The sequence below is a fragment of the Parasteatoda tepidariorum genome, chromosome 3, assembly GCF_982258835.1.
Source record: "Parasteatoda tepidariorum strain Cologne lab strain chromosome 3, Ptep-v5.0, whole genome shotgun sequence".
Classification (NCBI taxonomy): domain Eukaryota; kingdom Metazoa; phylum Arthropoda; class Arachnida; order Araneae; family Theridiidae; genus Parasteatoda; species Parasteatoda tepidariorum.
Window position 1 is genome coordinate 107,073,441 of NC_141757.1, and position 22,433 is coordinate 107,095,873.

Genomic DNA, 22,433 nt, shown 5'->3' on the forward strand with positions numbered 1-22,433 from the left:
TTGAAGTATTTCGCTCTAAGAACTGAAATTTAATGAAATCAAAGTTTGTATGAAATCAATCATCCATGATTTGTCTATTCAATAACCAAATACAGTTATTTTCTCATAGTCAAATATTTATTGCAAATACATACGTTATGTAGACAGATATGTGTTAAACATCACCGTTTAAAGAATAAACTTTCTGATATTCTTCCATGGAATAATTTATCAAGCACACAAGGGGTATTCTGACAAATCAAATAAAAAAGCGGATATTTATTTTATTGCTCTTTTCAATTATTCAGCAATATTCCAATTCGAAATAGCTTAAATAACTCATGGCCTTTACGTGAATACATTCCAAAATTTGAACTGTCCTTTTTCTACCCTAAACGACAGGACAAAATGGGACACAGAGTTTCCCCACAGTGTTATCATTCTTGCAAATACTTACATGCAAACTAAGAGCACATTTTTTCGATTCGCAGCTGTCTACTTATCCTTGTCTAGCATATATTTCACTGCATTACAAGCATGAATTAGGCACTAATTTACTTTGACCGATGCAAATGTGATGGCAATGTTTGTTGTTTCACTTACGCCCTCGCCACCTGTTACTATTTCAATGTTTAGCTATTTTATCCCAAAAAATTTTGAAATTCTTAAATTTGAAATGTAAAACATTATCCGCATGGCTGTGACAAAATAGGGTTACATGACTTTTTGCCATTTAAAGGGTCATATTCCTTTTTGCTTTCATTTGAGATGTATATTTTTACTCTACAAGCAACTAATCAAAACAACTTGACTTAGATAACAAATCGCATTGAATGTAGTTTTACTCTTCTATATAATTTATTACAAAAGCACCCCTTTTTAACAAGTGTTAACTGTCTTTTTAAAGTATACACCCCGCGAACCTTATCCAAACTTAATACTTAACGTAGATCACAAAGTAATTAACGAAGTAATAAATGTTGGGAGTAAGCCTGCTTTAAACTCTGCAAGTAGGATCATTCTTTAGAATGAATGCATGCCTTGCACAACTGTAGAAATTAGACAGTGTTAACATATGATAGTTTATCATACACTTCACTCTGTCCTACATTCTAAGTTTAACCACCTTTCCCTTCATATGTAAATTTTTAGATTAGAGAATTTTACCATGTTACCAAACATAACTATATTTATAACTAGCATCTCCCACCTAATGTGCTATTTCATTTGCATATATAATATTTGCTTAACCAATTATTACTGATATAGATAAAAGCTTTACTTTATTTCATTTATTATGCATAAAAATTAAAAAATGCCTTTTTATTAAAATGAATTATTTAAAACTTCCTTCTTTCAGGTAAGAAAATTGTTACACGTGACATATTGTGAAAAATTTATTACGCATGTGTGATAAATTGTTACACATAAAGGCTATGGCAAAGAGCATTATGTAACTCAATGATAAAAGTATCATCAAAATGTGTGAGTATTTATGTTTTATCATACAAATAGTTTTTTTTTAAAAAAAAAACATGAAAAGAGCACAAATTATGTAACAAAATTAAATCATACGATCTTTACCCTAACAGAAGCTTTGGTATATACTTGCCACCAATACTTTTTACAGTGTATGCGATTGTATAATTGTACATAGTTTTTGCTGTTGAGATAAACTAAATTTTTTTATGGCAAGTAGTGTTATTATTTTTATTTACTTTTAAACTGTTACAGTTTTATTTATTCATTTTGTGTGTGTTTGTTTACTGACTATAAATATTTTCATATGCATTAGAATCATTGCGAAAACATTTCGTTTAGGAAAAAAAACAAGCATATGTTTATTAATATATTCCCAATTATTCAATCAAACCAATTGTTTTTGGCTTTTTTTTAATTTTCATAAAATCTTTTTTACAATAACTACAGTTTTCAATTTACAAATGTTTTTAGATTACCTCAATAAATGGAGGTAACTATGCACCAAAAATTTTAATTATGTACGAAATAATTACGATAAAATTGTTTCGTTGCAGTAATGACTAAGCATCTTCTTTAGCGTCAAAACACAGAAAAAAAGATGTTAATAAATGAATATAGAATAAATAGTAAACCAAATATGATAAGAAAAAAATCAGATTGACCAATAGGGTCAAGATTGATAAAGATAATCAAATAAATGTTCCAAGATAATAAAAGAAAAGTGTACAGGGATAAGAGGGAAACTGAAGATATTGTCAAACATGGATATCAAAAGGGAAAAAATATCCACATATTAGATAAGAATGGAATACTGAAAAAGTTAATAAGAAAATTATTGTTATTAACTCAGGCATTTTCAAAACGTGAAACGATTTAAAGAAATCTAAATAAACATGAATTCTTTTATCGGTGAATTTCAGTTTTCGAAAAATGCGTCCGTTTTTAAGATAAAATATTTGGAGAATATTTCGTTTTTATGTTAAATTATATTGTGAAGAGAGGAGTGGGGTAGAATATTTGATGAAGTATCCAGTCTTAGAATAGCTCTCCCATTGTAAATTGTCTTATTGATAATTCGTTACAGAGTTCGTTCTAGCTAACTGAAACTTTCTCCAAAGTGAACCTCTGAAAGTATTAAATAGGAATAGAAAAATCAGGTAAATTAAAATTGCGTCTGTCTTTTAATTGCTTGCTCAGAATTTAATCCTTCGGCTTATTAAAAAATAAAAATGAATTGTGTTTTTTCCTAATCAATGTTAACATATGTTCCATGAAATATCAACTTCAGGTTATAGAATGTTTAAACTTAAATTATTTCCTTCAAATTCGTTATTTTTCGTCATTGCTAAAGTATTCTACGTAAAGAATATCTACTCATTTATCTTTCGAAAAATGGTTCCTTTTATTATTTGCCTTTTCAAAAACAAATAGTAGCGTAGTTCGGTTCAATTTGGCCGCGTTCCAGCGAAAAGAAACCATATTGGCTGAATATGACTGCGGTAGGGAAAATTGTACTTGATTTGATATTCGCGTGCCTGCGTTTTTAAATTCAGATTCAGATATTCGGTTTTTGAGCATCAAACATACGTTCGTTCGACATCTGCATGCTATGAGAAAACTCAATAATCACATAGACAAAAAGCTCACAGTTAAAACAAAATCTTTTCAGATTTTGCTTACATTTCTCTACTTTTGCAAACAAAATTAACGGAAAAAACTGTCATAGTAATTGCTTTGATTTAAAATTGTTCAGTAGAAAACATTGTTAAAAATAAATTTTAGGTAGTTATTATATTTTTAGCTTACCATCAGCATTATTAATTATAACTGCCTGTTCACGAAAGCTAAATAAAATTTTTTTCGATAATTTACTACATTACCATGCTAATTACTACAATTACTACATGATGAGTTACAATGTGGTAATCTTCAACAGAACAGCCGGCTATTATGAATACTATACCCGTAATTCTTTCTCGTAATTATTAATAACTTATCACAATTTAGTGGTCAGTGAAATAACTTTAAATTTTTCTCGGAATATATATATATATATATATATATATATATATATATATATATATATATATATATATATATATATATATATATATATATATATATATATATATATATATATATATATATATATATATAATGTGTATATATATATATAGATATACATATATATATATATATATATATATATAGATATATATATATAGATATATAGATATATATATAGATAGATATATAGATATATATATAGATAGATATATATATATAGATATAGATATATATATATATATATATATATATATATAGATAGATAGATATATATATATATATATATATATATATATATATATATATATATATATATATATATATATATATATAGATATATATATATATATATATATATATATATATATATATATATATATATATATATATATATATATATATATATATATATATATATAGTTAGATAGATAGATAGATAGATAGATAGCACAATAAATACAAAAAAGATAAGGAGGAAAACGAAGAAAATTAAAAAAATTAAAAACTTTTTACTTAATGTGTCCTATTTTCGTTTCAATTTTTATTAAGTGCTCCTTTTGGCTTTTTTTTTCTTTTTTGTCACTGTCAACATTAGAACGTCCTATTCCGAACCATTCGAACGTGATGAGCGAAGAACGAAATGAAATCTTCTGATTGGTTAAGCGCAAGCAAATATTTTAAATTTAATGATAGACGAAACCATTTTTTTAAATGTTTTAAGGATAACATCAGTGATATTTGCTATCTTATAGCTTTATTTGATAAAAAATGGAGTTTATTGCGCGTATTAACGTTTTCAGTTATTTTTTCTTTCGCTGTGTCAGATAAATTCAATGAAGAACGTTGACGTGATAAAAAGAGCCAAATTATTATTCCTGCGCAGCCAAATTAGTATTCCTAAATTATCTGAAACCATGTGTGTGTTTTTTTATTTATAGCAATTCCTTTACAACGCGTTCTTATAAAAGTAAATAATTTAAAATCAACGGTAATTGAGATGAAAAGACTAGTTTTACATAGAAGCAAAATTAACGGAAAATCGGTACTAATTCGTTTAGGAGAAACGCAAAAAATCACAGTACTATTACAGATGCCAACAATGTTTGATTAATCTTAAGAAATATATGCACGCCCGGTGACTGAGTGGTAGCACTTCACGCTCCCGTGCCACAGGTCCTGGGTTCGGTCCTCGGGCCGGGCAAGGTTGACCCAGCCTCTCATATCTTCAGTGGATCGATAAATGAGTTCCAAGCATGCTTGGGAGCTAAACACTGGGGGTTCCGCGTTTGGCCGACCACCTGACCGGAACATCTGCTCCTGCACCTCAGAGCCCAAGGTCAAGAAAACTGAGATGAGCACAGTAGGTCTTAGCCGTCTATGGTCTGTGGCGCCACTGAGTTTAGTTTTTAATACATGTATAATTAAATCAAAAAATAAGCTATAAGCTAAAAAGCAAAATTAACGGTGTAATGATATTTCATTGTTTAGGACGTTATGTACCATACTGTTATTGGCACCAATGATTCTTAATTGATGTTGGCAATATATATGAACTGAAAAATAATTACCTATGTACCTACTAAAAATCAAAGTTAATGGAGAAAAGATGCTTATTCACGTATGGAAACCCTAGAAATTCGCCATACTCAGATGACCCTTAACTTTGGTAATACCTATTAATGGTGTTATGGTAATTAATGCCGTTTTAACGAGAATTCTACGAAGGATTTCTGTTTCAGAAAATATATTTCTAGTAGTAGCATTCCATTAATATTTTAATGAATTCGAATTAAAAGAATTTTATCCACCACTACTTATAAATGTTTTAAACAGTATATTAAAAGTCAGACAGAGAAATAACCATGATCTAAATTTCTATCAAAGTCTTATAAGAAATTTATTTGTATCAAAAATTTCGGTATTATGTTGCTATCACTAATAAATGTATTACGCACGAAATTCAAATATTGAAGCGTTATGTAATAGGTACCAAACATATTTATATAGGTACAAAATATTATATTGATAAATTGTTCAATATTTACACTGCACCAATACTCATCAGTTTTAACACCGATACTGTGTTACGCCCTTCGAAAAGGATATGCACCTGAAAAAAGTACTTATTATGGTAAATACTGACTATCATGAGTTCGCAGAGAGCAATATCCTCACGCCAAGTGATAACAAATACAGTTAATATCTATTCTGATGGGATGGTGTTTTCCTTAATTTAATAACGTAAAGCCACCTGAACGGCCAACAAGAAATAATAAAGATAGAAAGAATCGAAATTATTTTAGCTTTATTGATTGCGTCATTATATGCCTTTCAGTTTAATGCATGATTTTGTAGTGTTATTCAGTACTAATTTATTGATTATTTTCTTTTTTTTATTCATCCCGTAAGAAGAGCCGGGCATTCAGTGAGGAATAGAAATGTGACAATTTTCAACTGAATAATTATTTTTAAAAAAAGGATATTTAATAATGATATTACATGTTTGTTTTTCAGAGAAATTAACCGGTTAATTTTAATAACTGCCAGTAAAGTTTGGTCAATAGGATTAATTAGGCATAATTTATTCAAACTTCAACTATAGCGTGATTTTTACAAGTCTATGTACTGTGATACTAAATCTGTTATTGTAGAGATTAGTAAAGTTAAAAAAATAAAGGACTACATGAAACATTGATTTTTATTTATGTTTTAGTTTAAAATAATAGTTGTTTTTTATCTATCATCATATCTACTAATGATTGATAATTTTTAAAATTCTAAGTTCATAAATTTTATTATCGTTACAGATAATTAATGAACATTTTTTTTGGAATACGGCTATAATTAATAATCACAGTTTTTAAATTTTAATATTGTTACAACTAATTAATGAAAATATTTATGGAATACTGCTATTATTAATAATCATAGTTCATAAGTTTTAATATTGTTACAAATAATTAATGAAAATGTTTATGGAATACGGCTATTATTAATTATCACAGTTTAAAATTTTTAATAGCCAAATTAATGAAAAGAAATAAGTACCATTGTTTTGCTTACACTACATTGACGTTTTTTAAAGTTAAATCGTTAAGAGTCTCAGTTCGGTTTACATTTGCATGGTATACTCTACACTGATGTAAAGTTACACTACCCTGTATACCCTGCACTATTTATTTAAAATTAAGTGCCACAGCTCGGTTGACATTTGTCCAGTATACGGTGTTTTTTCTTTAGTTAGATGCCTTAAACAAGATAGTAAAAAGAATCAAAACCTTCTAGCACCAAGTATTCGTATAGCAAATGAACATAGCCCGCAAAGAGCGGGCGGCTGCATCCGAAGTAAATAAGCAACTAACCCTGTATTTGTCTAGCTGTTTGAGCTGGAAATTACCATTGCGCATGCGATTTATAAATTTCTAGTCAAATGGGATTAAAATTACTACATTGACCAAACTTTATTAGTTATTATGAATAATAACTGATAAATGATTAACTTATGATGAACTGATGAGGATGAATTCTAATATATTAATAACTTTAACAGATTTATTAAAACAACCAATCAATTACATTGACCGTAACATATGTAATACTTCATCATTTTTTTAAAAATCCAAACATTAAAGAATGCTTTCTTGCAAAATATATTTGATTAGTTGAAACAGATTATGCGTCCCAAATGGTTAGTCGCTACTCAATGATTTCGCAATCCATTTAATCGTATGGTACATTTATTTTGTCTTATCTTTATTGAGGACCAATAGGGGTATAATTAGGCACCGGGTAAAATAATCATTCTTACTTTATACTGTTCCGTATCATAAAATACCAAATGACTTGAAAATGGCTTGAACAAGGGCCACAGAATCTAAATTTGATACTTCAAAATGTTGACTGAAAAACGATGCTTTTAAAATATTTAATAATTGGTTTTTGGTACATTGCTTACCTTCTCCATTAAAGTAATATCAATTTATGAATTGTCAAATCAAAAGTTCTTGCAACTGAATGTTCCGCGATAACCAGACCTTCATATTTATTTTTAGATTGAAAATTTGAGATAGTGAGTTAATATTTAAATTAGGTTAAAATAAACTCCCTGAATCACTTGTGAGATATATGGTTTAAAAAACGTCCAAACCAGTTTGATTGTCTAATAGGATGCAAATCCGTGAGAGAAACCCTTCATAACAGATTCTGTTTTACCTGCATTAGTTATTTGAAATTTGAAGCATAGGAAAAAAATAGGTTAAATAAAAACCGAGATTATGGTTTACTCACTCGGTTTTTTACTCTCTCGGTTACTGGGGCGTCATATGCTAACAAGATATGACCGAATTATTGTGAATAATCTCTGATGATATATTCCTGCTATAATATGTTTAAATTTCAATATATTCATAAAAGAAATTATCATTTGAAGCTTTATAGTTTTACTCTTGGTAAATCTTAACCCATTTTTTCAACACTTAAACTTATTCACTGCTGAAGTATAAGGGAATATCGCAAAAAAAAATATTCTACAGTTCCGAATTTTTATTATTCTGCCAAAAGTAATAATAAGATAAGGAAAATATGAATTATACTACCAGGGGGGCTATTAATTTTAGGTACACATACGTGGATAATTGCCTTTCACCTGCTCTGTATTTCTCCGGCAATTCAACAGGTTTTAATATCTTCTGTACTGTCGTCTTCAGTAATGAGTAGTTCGAGTTTGATAGAGTTTTTGTTTTTTCTTGTCCTAAATATTAATTATTATTTCCTATAACCCCTATTGTGTGTAATTTTTTGTTTAATTTTTCACAAGGATTACTGCAGCCAGCGCTTTTTATTACAAGCCCATTATGTTACTGTATGGCCCTTTACAACGTACGCACTGAACATTTCATTTAAATATAACGACCGAAATTAAGTTCCTTTCTTTAATTTCTATGACAATCACTTCGAAGTAGGTGTCAAATATTTTTTTCGCTTACAAAACTAAAAGCTCCCGTTTACAGTAAACCAATTGATTTAATGAAAGTTAAAACTTTAAAAAAATAGCTTGAACCACTATTTTTTTCTGATATTGTTCCATATTGAATGTGAGAAGTCACGTAGTTCATTTGAATGATATTAACTACTTAAATCATAGGTAATCGAGTCTATAATTTTATTTCATGTGTGAATTATTACGGTATTTTTCTGCACCCCGATATAACAACCTCCCGTTATTAGGTAGTTTTCGTTACCGTGAAAAGAGTCGTTATATCAAGGGTGGTAGGGCGGTCCATAAAGCAGTACTCTACATATTGTACAATTTTAAATAAGACTGTAATAAAATAAATAGAATTAATAAAAAGGAATCGATATTTGAATTTTCATTTCAAAAGAGCCGCTAAGCAAGTTTAACCTTAGAGTGATGTCATCTCGAAAATAAGGTTTTTACGGACTATGAAAAAACACAATTACCTGGAAGAATGTATTGCAAACTATACAGCTTATTCTCAACATTAGAACTGTTACTCTTGTCATAAGTTTTTGTTGTTTGGTATCATAGAAGTGAACCGCGTGAAAATGGAGTCAGCGTGTTTGCTCTAGAGTGAAAAAAAGATGCCCTGTCAGGAATTTCGCAACAAGAACAGATGGAAATTTTTAGGAGCAACGCCTTGACTATATGTCGGATGGTCCAGCACATCCCACAACGCTCAATCGTATACGGTGAATTCCACAAAAAGTAAGATTTCGAAATTTTGCCAGAAGGTGTTTAAAATTTCCTCATATCTTCCCGATATTGCTGATTGCAACTTCCATTTCTTCTTGCAAATTGAAGAATCTCAAAGTGCAGCTGTGACACTTTGACTCCTTTCCCAAACTGCACACTTTGATAAATACACGAATTTATATCATGATATGTCAAGTGTTGTAATTTTGGTTATTCTTATGGTTAGAAGTTGTTGAGAAATGTAGATGTAAATTTAATTAATTTGAAATCTCCCCACCAGAGGGCTGATAATCAGTCTACATTGAACCACCAAGCAGTAAGCATTGGCTTGAATTAATTGTCTTCTAACGTATAACTTTATAATCTGAAGGGTTCCACCCTAATAATATGGAACGTTGTTTTGTTTAAATAAATATTTGTTATTGTTTTCGATATTGAGTGCCCTCCCCTTCTTGTATAGAAGTAACTGGCATGTTGCTGTATCTTTTGCAAATAATATTGTCTTGTAATTATATTTTGTTTCCTTTGATGGATTAAGGTAAACTTTCCGTATGACCTTTGTATGTTTATTGACTTGTGACAAAATACTGCTCAAAGTAGAAGACATTTGTATGTATATTGCTCATACCTTTTGTCATTTTTATACGTAAGAACCTACTTTTTTTTAAATGAATAAATATTAAGGTACATCATTCAAAAAATATTTATTTATTTTTTTTAATTAAAACTCTTATTTATCTATGCTCGTATTCCTGTTTAATTACAGCAAAATGCGGAAAAAACTTTTACCCTGAAAAACTCAAAATCCAGATTATCGAAAATTAAGATGTAATTTTAATGAGTAAATGTTAAACACACTTTCTGCCAAAATTACAAGCAATATTTTAAGTTAAGCTTACTTCTTAATAAAGATATATATTTCTTACGAACCCAAGCGATAAATAAAGATAAAATCCAAAATTTATACAATATTGGCTTTGGCTCTGCGCTATAAGATTTGCAGCAAAAAACTTCTTTTTTATATTTTATTTATATATTTGTTTCTACAATGATCCATTTTTCAGTATGTTAAATTCATTCATAAGTAAAAGAATGACTCAATTCTGTAAAAAACTAAATGAAAGAAAGTTTGAAAAGGCGTAAATGAAGTTAAGTGCTTTTAACTATCTGTCAACCTTTTAAATAGAATAAAGTGTGACAACGAGTAGGATGACATTATAAATATTTCAACTAGATTATGACAAGCATATCCTTTGATGCAAGTGTTCGAGTTCATTACCTATTTAATTTTTATTCACCTAGAAGCTGCAAAAAACGTATGCACTAAGCAGATGTACTAGCTTCTTTGTTTAAGTAGTTGAGGTTAATGCGAAATGATCAATATATCGGCAAAAAACAACGGTATTTTAACACGCTACTTTTTTAAATTAAAATAAAAAAGAGTTTCTTCTTATTAGTTCAATTCAGAAACTTTATGTTTCAAACTTTTACTTCACTGCTTTACTTTTTCCTAGTTTTTGTCGAAAGGTAATCGAAATTTCGATTTACAATAAATTTTGCTCGAACAAGTTAATTAACAATTCTAGTTCGTATTATCATTAGTCACGGAAGAGAACGAAAAATTTGAGCATTCTAATTATTCGGAAAGTGATTAAAATTTCGATTGTTAAATTTCCTCGTTAGAAATAGGACAGCAAAATTAACATTTTTGAAACTTTTTTTTCTATAAATAGTTGTTTTTTGAAGATTAGTCAATTTTTCTCTACTAGATAGTATTGATCAGCAGCCGCCAAACAATGGTGCGCGAAAAATGGTTTCGTTTCAATTTTCTTTTTTTTCCTTTTTCTTTTTCGAAATTACGTTGTCCATTTTAAAAACATAGCAATAAAGCCATGGTGACTCTAGGGATAGAGTGTAGCCTTTCAATGAGGTAAACCAGGTTCGAATCCCAGCAATGGCTGGTTGATATTAAATTCCGCATCCGGCCCGCGTGCTGACATCCGGTCACAGAGCTGGTGTAAAATATTCTCAATGGTAGACGGATCATGGGTTAATTCCCTTGCCGTCAGACTAACCGTGGGAGATTTTTGTGGGGTTTCCTCTCCATGGGGATAACGCAAAGATGGGTTAATTCCACCAAAATGTTTCCTCGAAGGTAAATTTCTCTCAGTATTTGATCCAGAAGTTACCTTGTCTTCTGGATCGGGTTCGAAATTACAAGGCTACAGAGTATGACATTAGAAGTAGTGAACTCAAAATTGGGTTCAATTCAATAAAATTAAATATGTTAGAAAATAAAAATACGTTAAAATATGTTATAAAATAAAATAAAAACATAACAATATTAATAAAAAGTATTAAATAGTTTCACTAAATTAAAATTTTTTTTTACATGATTGGTACTCGTTTAAAAGATTTATTACCTGCTTAGATTAATCGTTGTCCAGATATATTCTAACTTATCCAAAGCTACATTAAGCATATCTAATTAAAATGTAAATTTTTCTTTTAAGTGTCTATCTAATTTGTTACCACTAACAGAACATACCTTTTCTCTCTTATTAGCATAAAATAAAGCATCCAATTATGTCCCTAGGGGATGTCAGCTTGTCAATCTTCCAATTAAAAAGCTGAAACGACAGAAAGATATATTCCATGATAATTGAAAGATATATTACCTTCATTTGTTTTTATTCTTCGATATAAATTACTTTTCTTTACGCTATAACAGCTTTACACGATGTAGGGGTAATAACAGAAGTGCAAGGGATTGGGTCAATTATGCAAATGAGGCTATAAATCTTTGATTCTTTTCACCAATAAAAGCAGATAAATTTGTAGATAAAAAGTGAAACATGATAATACACTTCGTTGTTACTTGTCGATTCATATCACAAGTTAGATTATTTATTGCCTTCGTGTATGATTTAATAATTATTAAATGTAATTCTTGACCGTTTGTCTCACATCTGACATTATTTAAATGCTTAATAAACGCATATTGATTATTTTTCGATAAATAAAAACGTGATTTTTTTCAATTATAGATGCTTAAATTTGTATTTGTGTTCTCTGCTTTGTTGTTAAGTAATAATTTTGATAGGCAATATAAATTTTTCTCTTATCGTAATTGAACGTTGTACATTGTTAATTTTTTATTTATTTTAAACTATCTAAATATATTTAAACACCTGAATTAAAATATTCATTTTAATTTTATTAACAGCGTTTAACAGCTATATTCGATTGCAAGTGAAGAAAAAACCATCGTCCTAAAGGAGATAGCCTATATGCATCTAAGTGCACGGCAAATGAATGCTAAGTTCCCTGCGCTTTTGTATTAGTATATTTATTTATATTATTACATATTATATAGATTCAATTATTGTGTATTATAATATATTATATATATTATATTTATTTATATATATTATATTTATATATATTATATTTATTTATATATATTATATTTATTTATATATATTATATTTATATCATTATATTAGAAACCTTTATATTGTTTGGAAAGCATATTTATGTTATTTGATAACTGAACAAAACAGAACTGTATGCAGTCACGTATGATTACTTTAATCCTATACCGCAGTGTTTCCCAAAGTGTGGTACGCGTACCCCAAGGGGTACGGGAACAATTTAGCGGGAGTACGCGTTCTTACCCAAAATATCTTGCAACAAAGGAAAATATTAAAAGAATTTATTTAAAAACAAAGCTAGCCATGAAAATTTACAATTTCGTATTTTTCTATTGGTTATTTTTTTCAGAGTTAACAGTTAATGATTAGTGGTGTCCACAGCCAGTTGTGCTTTTTAACTTTTGTGCAATTTTTTATTGTAAAAAATGCATTCATTTTTTTATTAGTGGTACACATCGTTACGAAAAATTTAGAAAGGTTACACAGAAGTCATAAGTTTGGGAAACACTGCTATACCGCAATAGTCATTTTTTAACTTGCAAGTTCGGATTGGCGCCTTCATCAATGTTCATGTCTGTTACCGTACGATTTTAAACCAAAGCGGTTGACAAGCGAACTCCTGGATCAAGTACTGTGGGAAATGTACCTACCTGAATGCCATGAGTGAAACTTATCGGTATCAGCGTTACATTCAGGGGAAAACCATGAAACCTTCCCTTAACTAACTAAACAATAGTCGAATTCTGATCTGCGAATCGTCTACTAAATGTGATATGTCATATTTTATGAGCATTATATAAATTAACTGGCTATCACCAGGAACTAAACCTTTATCACTTCTTTGAGAGATGATTGCCACTTTGAAAAGATTTCGGTTTAAAAATAAATAATTTCAATCTGAGTAGATATTAAAAAAATAAAGTCTATAAAATCATGTGTTTCATATTTCAATAAGAGTTGGGGACAGCTAAAGGTCAGGGAAGCCTTACGCAGAATAAGTGGGTCAAGATAAGTAAGGTAGGTATAACTTGCACTTAGTGTTGTAAAAGAATAGCACTAATAATATAATATCTAAATTATGCTAATAATATAATACATCGTACTAACGCAGCACTATAAGCGATACAAATATATCAACTGCTCTAAGAAAAAATAGTACATTTCCATTTATATAAACGATAACAAAGTAGTTATTAAATGGGCCTCCTACTAGTCATAAGTCTATATCAGCTTTTGTATTGCATTGCATTTAGTTCTTTTCAGAATATATCTCTGCTTATCTTTACCAGAGTTTATTCCCGCTGATCTTTAGCTTTTGACACATTTTATTCCAGGAAAATTTTAGTCGTTGTTAGAATCTGTCCTGTGACAAGCTTTAGCTTTCCGCTGAAGTTATCCACCAGGGATATCTATATTCATCAGAATATGCTTACTTTAAGGCCTGGGGTTCGACCTTCAACAGTTTGACACATACTTAGCTTCTTGTCTTAAGTTAATAGCTTGTTTGAGAAGTAAAGTTGGGTAGTGCGCAATGCTGACCACAATTTCATAAATGCCGTTGGTCACGAAATTGTGAAACCCCTTTATCACTCCTTCGACCCCCAATGAGCTGTTGCAAGAATGCTTTATGCGTCCACTTTAAATTTTAACTACTTTTTGAGCAAACCATTGAGTTTCTTTTTTAATTCTTTGTTACTCATGCTTTATTTATAATAAAATAGTGAGGATAAAAACAAGTTGCAACTATTATCTTACATTCGGGGGAAAACTACGAAACCTTTCTTTGACTAACTAGACGATAGTTTGATTCTTAACTACGCATTGTCTACTAAAAAATGCAATGGATGTAATGTAATGTTAATTGATTCAGAAAAAACTAATGCTTCTCTTATATTAATAAAATTTCCCAGATCGTTTAACTCCAAAGGTATCTATATAACATTCAAGGAAATAAATCGGTTAACTAAAACAAAATATTATTACTATGAGATGAATAGCTGGAGGGGACTGAGGAATCGAAACATTTTTTCGAACAAAGTTTTTATTTTCATAAGAGATTAATATTTCTAAACCAATCGAATGAATCGAATTTCAAGGCAATATTGCGTGCCAAGTATGAGTATGAAATCCTCCAGATTCTGATATTTTCTAACCACTAGGCCAAAATGGTTGTACTGAAGATTTCTTAATTGCATTCCTAAAATGGTAGGTTATTGGATTTACGAACTCCATTTGTAATCGGAGATTCCGTTCATTTTGTAACACACCTCCAATTCCATCCTATTTGAAAATTTCCGAGAGATCTCGAATTTTCAACTCTAGTATTCTCGACTACATCCTGTTTATTACAAAATTTCTAGAATAGTTTATTACGTATATTCTGGAAGCATCGAGTGGAAATTTAAGTTATATAAAATTATATGAAATTTTCAAAGTTTGTTTTGGTGTTCGAAAGTAATATGTCAGTATGATAAGACCGTCAATATTTCATCTTTCTAATTCAGTAGTTTGATTTCTAAATTACTTCCGGTTCTTCTTGTAGCTCCATACCTGTTTTGAAAAGAACATTTTAAAATGTATCTCAAACGCGTAAATAAGTAAATATAATAAGTAAATGTGAGCCGTGATGGCTCAGGGGATAGAGCACTCTCCTCCCGTTGAGGTGATCCGGGTTTGATTCTTAGCGATGGCTGGCTGAAACGAATTCCGCATACGGCTTGCACAGACAACTGTGCAGACGTAAAATATCCTCAGAGATAGACAGACCATGGGTTAGAGTCACCTTGTCGTCAGGCTAAACGTGGGTGGTATTCATGGTTTTACTCATTACGTAACGCAAATGCGGGTTAGTTGCAACAAAAAGTTCTCCACAAAGGTAAATTTCTACCAATACTTGATTCATGAATTCTCGTATCTTCTGGATTAGGTTCACAATTACGAGGCTATAGAGTTGAACACTGGTAGTCGTAAACTTAGAAAACTTAGTCGTAAACTTAGGCTGCTCACTCCCGGTTATAAAATAAAACAAAATAGTCCAAAGTTTGCCGTGGTGGTTCAGAGATAGACCTCCGGCCTCCCATTGAGGGGATCCGGGTTCGATTCTCAGCAATGGCTGGTCGAAATGAATTCCACACCCTGCTTGCTGTGACCACAATGCAGACGTAAACTATCCACAGTGATAAACGGATCAATGATTAGAGTCTCTTTGCCGTCAGACAAACCGTGGAAGATTTTTGTGGTTTTGCTTTTCATGTAGCGCAAATGCGGGTTAGTTCCATTAAAAAAGTTCTCCGTGAAGGCAAATTCCTCCCAATACTTGATCCAAGAGCTCCCTTGCCTTTTGAACTTCGGTATAAAATTACAAAGCTACTGAGTTGAACATTGGAAGTCGTAAACTCAGAATTGGGTCTGCTGTTCAACGACAGTAATAAAATGAAGTATTCCAAGATTAAATGTATGATGCTGTAACGTGTAACACCATGTTCAAATATTACATGTTCCTTGGACAAATTTTAGCAGCTTCAGAAGAAAATTATAATGTTCATGATCGGATTCGTACAGAAAAAATTATTAATAGACAAACATATAATTTTTCCTATTAAATTTCTAAGTTTGAATCATTAATTTTTGGCGTATTTCCCAAGTAAACTATTATTTTTATATTCAGTTTATGGGGATAAGAGTACTATTTTCTTATTTTAATTTCGAATTATTGAAAGCTTTAGTGGCACTCTTTGTTTAAACTTTAAAGCCTATCCATCACGACAAGGTGGTGCCACATCGGATAGGATCGGCTTTTAATTGTCCTGCCAAACACCGTATGGAATGCAGACAATGATTCAATTTTTAATTGTCTTTTGGCCGAAAATCGCGTAAAATGCGAACAGTAATTTTATTTTTAATTGTCTTGAAGCCAAAAACCATGGAAAAGAAAGAACACTAAGTGAAAGTTCTATCTTTTAGTCGGCAGTCCTTTTCCCAATTTTTTTAGAAAGGGTGAAAAGAAATAGATAACTTTCCACGAAAATCCCTTTCTCGGGGAAAACCTAATGGGTACAGCTGCCCCCACAACCTAAGTCCCAGCTGGAAGTCTTTTTCCTTTCCTACTAGACTGAGTCTTCAAAAATTTGGTTGCAGGTGAAAGAGATTTACCGCGTCAACCAGTATTAATTGAACGGCAACCGAGTTCAGATAAAAAGTTTGCACATCTTTTAAAACAACGTCATAATACAGGGTATTTCAAAATATTCATTTATATACATTTTTAGCAATTAAATTTCTGTATTATTGAGATAAACAGAAAATATTTTTGTCTGCATAAACATTCTAAGTAATGAATAAATTTATTCTTAAATTGAACTGCGTTGTTACAGTGCTGTGAATTAAATTAGGGTAGTGTGTTTTACGCACAGTGGTCGGGAAAACTACATTTTCTTTGTAGTTAATTACAAATACAACTACTTTATTACAAATGCAATTAACTACAACTACTTTTTTTAAATGTAGCGATTACTAGCTACTTTCGAAATGTAGTCATTACTTTTAGAAGACAAACTTAACTGGAGAACTTACTTTTCACTATGTTCAAAATGATTTTGTATAAAAAATTGGCTTGGTCAAATATGCGGAGTTATTAAGAAGTTTTAATTCTCATGCATAGTTAATATTTTTGACAATTTTATTACGTTTAACCCACTGGCGGTTAAGGAAATGGGCAAAATTGGGAGAATGTTTCTCCCCTACTCACAGTTCCCCTATCAGTTAACATGGGAAAACCGGTTTTGCTATGCAGAGAAGACTGCAGGTTAAAATGCGACTTTTTACGTGCAGAACCGTCAGTGGGTTAAAGTCATCAAATCAACATCAAAGTTTTATTCAAATCAAGGTGTCATCAATATTCATTCTAATTTGGGTCCATTATACAAATTATTATACCTTCTCAAAGTAAATCTAATTTTCAGACAAAAATATTGAAAAATAACTTAAAATTTGTTTTTTTTTTTTACACAAATTAATGTCAAAATCTGTTGTAGGTTTTTGGTATGTAATTCAAATAAATGGCAATTTTCTCAAAATGAAAGATATCCAAGGAGTTACATTCAATGCTTCAAGGTACAAGATACTGTCATATCTTTCAAAACAATGATCATATTGAAATTAATGTGTTTGTTCTCTTACCTATTCGATATAAAAGCATGGTCGCTAATATTTGAAAAGAACAGAGAAGTTGACAGAATTCGAAGTTTTAACGCTTGTGTGTTTATGATTTAATGCAAAAAACACACAAGAATAGAAATGCCTGAAGGGCATCGGGGAAGAAGAAATTCCAGAGTAGATCAGCCATAACAAGTTATGTGAATAGTTTTTCGCATGAAAACAGATTGCAGTTTGCTATTTTAGCTTTTTGCTATTTTGACGTTGCAGCAAATGCATTCGAAATAATAACCGGTTGTGTTTCTATTCAAACTCTTGCAGAGAATTTACTATGCAAGTATTATACAGTCAGATACTGATTATACAAATGTTACGCTATTTAAAACCAAATTGAAAATCAGTTAAATTTTTTGATGTGCTTCTTAAGAGCCATTGGAAGTTTTTTAATTTAAATTATTTATATACTCAGAATGGCTTTTTTTAATGTATTCCATTGTATTTGGCGTATGGGCCTATTGGCCTAGGCCGCTGTTAAACTTTCAAATATTATTTTGAATGTTTTATGATATTACTGTATTTGATAAAGAATATTCAGCTCATAAATTCAAGCGTTTAAAAAAATAAAATATGCAGTTCTCCAATTTTGCCTTTCCTTAAATATTTTTCTTAAAAAGCAACTTTTTCCATTTAGTTTAAATAAAAAGGTCCATTTTTTATTTCAGAAATTTTCAAAATTGAGTGTTTAATTAAGAAAATGTCTTTAAAAAATTTAGGAACTTCACAATTTCTTATATTTATGTAAAATTCTGTGTAGTTTTAAATGCGATATAGTAATGTAAAAATAAATTTAAAGTATCAAAAACTAAATATAGCTTTTTCTCTGTTTTATTTTTCAAAAATGTAAATTCAAAATATTATCTTAAAATGTTAGGTAATAAAGTAATATTAGAATCACTTTATTATATAATAAATGAACATATTTGAATTTTAATCCAATAAAACTGTTGTTTTGAATAAGAATATCGGGATTGTTACTTTCAATTTTAATAAAAATATAATAAAAATATCTGAAAAAGAAGTAAGCTGAACATTAACAGTACTCCATAAAATAAAACAATAGTGAAGATAACTTCAACAAATGTATTTTAAGTATCTTTGTAACAAAAATAAAAGACAAAAAGTTTGTCAATAAATAAAATATTAATTAAATAAACTTAGCAGTAAATAAAATAGTAATTTAAACTAATTATATTGATAGCATAATTTTGCTTTGAATAATGAAAATTTTTTTGTATCATAAGGATTTCTGGGTCTATTTTATTTATAAAATCTCGCATCATATGATTTTTTTTACAAAAAGAAAGCACTTTATCTAATAAGAATGCACCGACAGCAATAAAGAACAGTTTTTGATCATTTTTTATGTTGAGCAAAAAATAATAATTTTTCTTGTTTTAAGAGTTTTTCTAGTTCTGACTTTCACCACTTAGTGTCACATATGGTTATAGAACTTTTTAGATGTAACGTTTCAGTACCATAGTCTGATAATTTAGAAATAATTTAAAATAATGAAAAAATATTGAGCTGTCTAGTTTTACTAGCACTTCCGCGATATGTTGATTTATTTATTTTATTTATTATTAAGTATTTTAAATTATTCAACACGTTAACACAATTCAGTCATACTTCACGAACAAAAACTGGTTAAAAACTCTGAATAATTTAAAGTTTTTATTTGAACTCTTCCACTCGTAACATTGTCATTATTTTGATAGTTCACAAGATTGCACGCAAACCGTGATAAAGGCCACAGGTGTCATGGATTTAGGTTCCAGAATTTTTATTTGAATGAGTTCAAAGCTATCACCGCCTCGTCAGAAGTTACTTTTTTTAGACTCGATATGATAATTTCCTGCTACCTTTTATGTCAAAAGTTAATGGCATTTTCGTGATGACAAGCGCAATGACTCTATTTGACTCAAATCCCCGTATTCAATGTTATGTTTGCGTAAAATACATACTGTTTCGCAGTTTCATCACGTAGAACAATTGGTTATGAATAAATGTCACACACATTTACGTTCCACATATGCAATTTAAGTCCTGACACCATCCATTTTACAGATATTTCTATTTAAACTAGATCTTGTTTTAAAATTCTGACAACTTTAATTTTTTTATTTGTTTCTTTATAATAAAAAAATCATTTTTTTTATAATAAAAAATCATAATGGTCGCCGTTGCTGTTTTGGGTGTTCAATTTCACTTATGGTTCGATGGCACAAAACGATAAAAATAAAACATGTACAATGTGACAAAAAAAAAACTTAACACTTTGAATAACTTTAAATTTAATAAACAGCTCTACACGTTTTAAGACCCAATCTTGATTGTTTAAGGGGTTGACCTCAAATATGCTGATAAATTAATATAGATGATATTTTAATTTACTAAATCAGGCACAAAAACGTGTTTTCTCTGAATTAACATATCTTTTTTACGAAGGATTTAGATCTCTCTCCCGCAAATTAGGGGTAGAGAGATCTAAGGTAGCCACAATCTAGAAAATAAGCGAATTGAAAAAAATTTTAACACAATTACAAAATTCGTTTTTTTTTATTATAATTCTGTTCTTAAATGCAATTAAGCATAACGCCACTTTAGACTATCAAATTAATTCTTCGTTAATTTATAATAACTTAAAAGGCACCTAGATGGATTGAAAAGAGCTATAAAATATCAGGCTAACTAGAGAAGGTTGGAGGTATTTCAAATTAACCTGACGCGTTGTAAAACGCCGACAATACGGTTGCGAAGGGCCAAGTTTTTTAATTCGTCTTCGACATATATAAATAATTTTACTTCTGTCCAATGTTCTGATTTTCGATTGGTTGCTCTATGTTTTCAAATCGTCCTGAGCATTCTAATTATTCTAACTCATATGTAATAGTTTAGCTTATATGTAGATCATTGGTCAAATGCAAACTAAATGGTCCAAATTCGAGTTCTTTTTTCTAGTAGCAAAAAAATTTATATGGACAGAATTTTTTTAATTATTTTTTTTATTATTAATTTATTATTATTTTTTAAACATTTTTCTTGAATGTACTTCTAAAATTCCGCAATCTGCATGATATTTCATACATTGAATTTAAATTTTCAAGCACACCCAACACAATATTTTAAACAATACTCAAGTTTACTTAAAAAATAAGTCATATCTATGAAGTACGAGCTGTCAAAACGACACTTGAGTTATTTAATTTGCATCATTTTAAATAGTGCAACGCAACGAAGTTGCTTATAATTCGCCATTTTTTTTCGAGTAACAAATAGCGTACATGGACAGATTTTTTCTAATATAAATTATTTGTACTTGTGCTTTAAACATGTTTCTCAAATGTAGTTTTAAAATTCCACATTACCTTCCGCAATTAATTCGATATTGCATACATCAAACTACATAAAATTTAAATTTCCAAACATTATTTAAAACCGTGCTCAAACAATGCTTGAAACTAAGTCCTGTTTTGGGCAGTACTAGTTACCAAAATGACACAAATTAAAATCCATCTTCACACTAACTCGGACGCAAATTACTGCCGACCACCCCCAAATCAACGGTGGAAGATAATAATACTCTAATGACAGAACGATGCACGAATCGTAGTCCTCGTGCCGAATTCAACACTTTTCTCTGCATACTACCTTTCTCGTGTAATGAATAGTAAATATAACTGCATTGTAGTGCCTCTGAGTTACACAAATTTAGTTCGCGTTAATAGTAAGTGCTGCATAAAATTACAGTTTAGATTTATAGCGCAACGCCCTGTTTAAAAATGATTGGTGTGCTTTGTTCGAGAATTATCGTTATCTAAATGCGTTTCGTGTCTGTAAGTGCTTTCACGGATTTTTTTTTCGTCTTTCAGATGGATTTTAGTTTTAAAGAGTTAGTTTGTATGACTCTTAATATTTTAATATACTTTTCACGTTTCTTCAGGGATTTATGACTTAATGGATATAATATGGCAGTGTGCTTGTATGCTGTTCTTTTCTACTTCTGTGTTAGAATTATTAGCTTGAAAAATGTAAAAGATATTAAAATAGATATTTGGTAAATGAACGTAATTCAATGCTAATGTTAATAAAATATGTTATCAAAAATAATTGTTTAAAGATTTTTATTTTTTGATTAAAGTAAATATTTATAGCTTTGGAAAGGAAGGGTGCCTTTTCTTATTTAACTATGTATATTTTTTAGTTTGAAAATAATTCATTTAAAAGTTTATAGACTCTATAATAATAAAACGAAGAGTGGGTGTGTGCGTCTCTATAAAACTCCAGAACCGTTTGTTCTATCATTCTGAAATTTAGATAGTGGCAGCAAGGAACAATTCTATCTATCTTAACTATCTCATCAAAAGTTAATTTTATGAATTACTGAAAAAGTCCGGAAAAAAAAGATCGTTTATCTGACTCCAAAAGAAATCCCATTTTTACATGGAAAAAGCGCTAAATGTATAAAATAACTAAAATGAAAACAAAATTTGGTATCAACGCATTATTGCATTAAATGAAAACTATGCATTGCATCTTTGCAACTT

General features: G+C 29.8%; 1 protein-coding gene across 4 annotated transcripts in view; it reads left to right on the forward strand.

Annotated features, from left to right (window-relative positions):
• The window catches only part of LOC107453971 (TGF-beta receptor type-1), a 755,412-nt gene that overhangs the window by 193,518 nt on the left and 539,461 nt on the right, over positions 1-22,433 (forward strand). For 2 of the 4 annotated variants that reach the window (XM_087159876.1, XM_087159877.1), the window contains one exon: positions 1,340-1,464. The exons of the other annotated variants lie outside the window; for them this stretch is intronic. In XM_087159876.1, coding sequence (XP_087016002.1) covers positions 1,441-1,464 — 24 coding nt within the window. In that variant the 5' untranslated portion in view covers positions 1,340-1,440. The remainder of the gene's footprint in view (positions 1-1,339; positions 1,465-22,433) is intronic. 4 annotated transcript variants of the gene reach the window in all.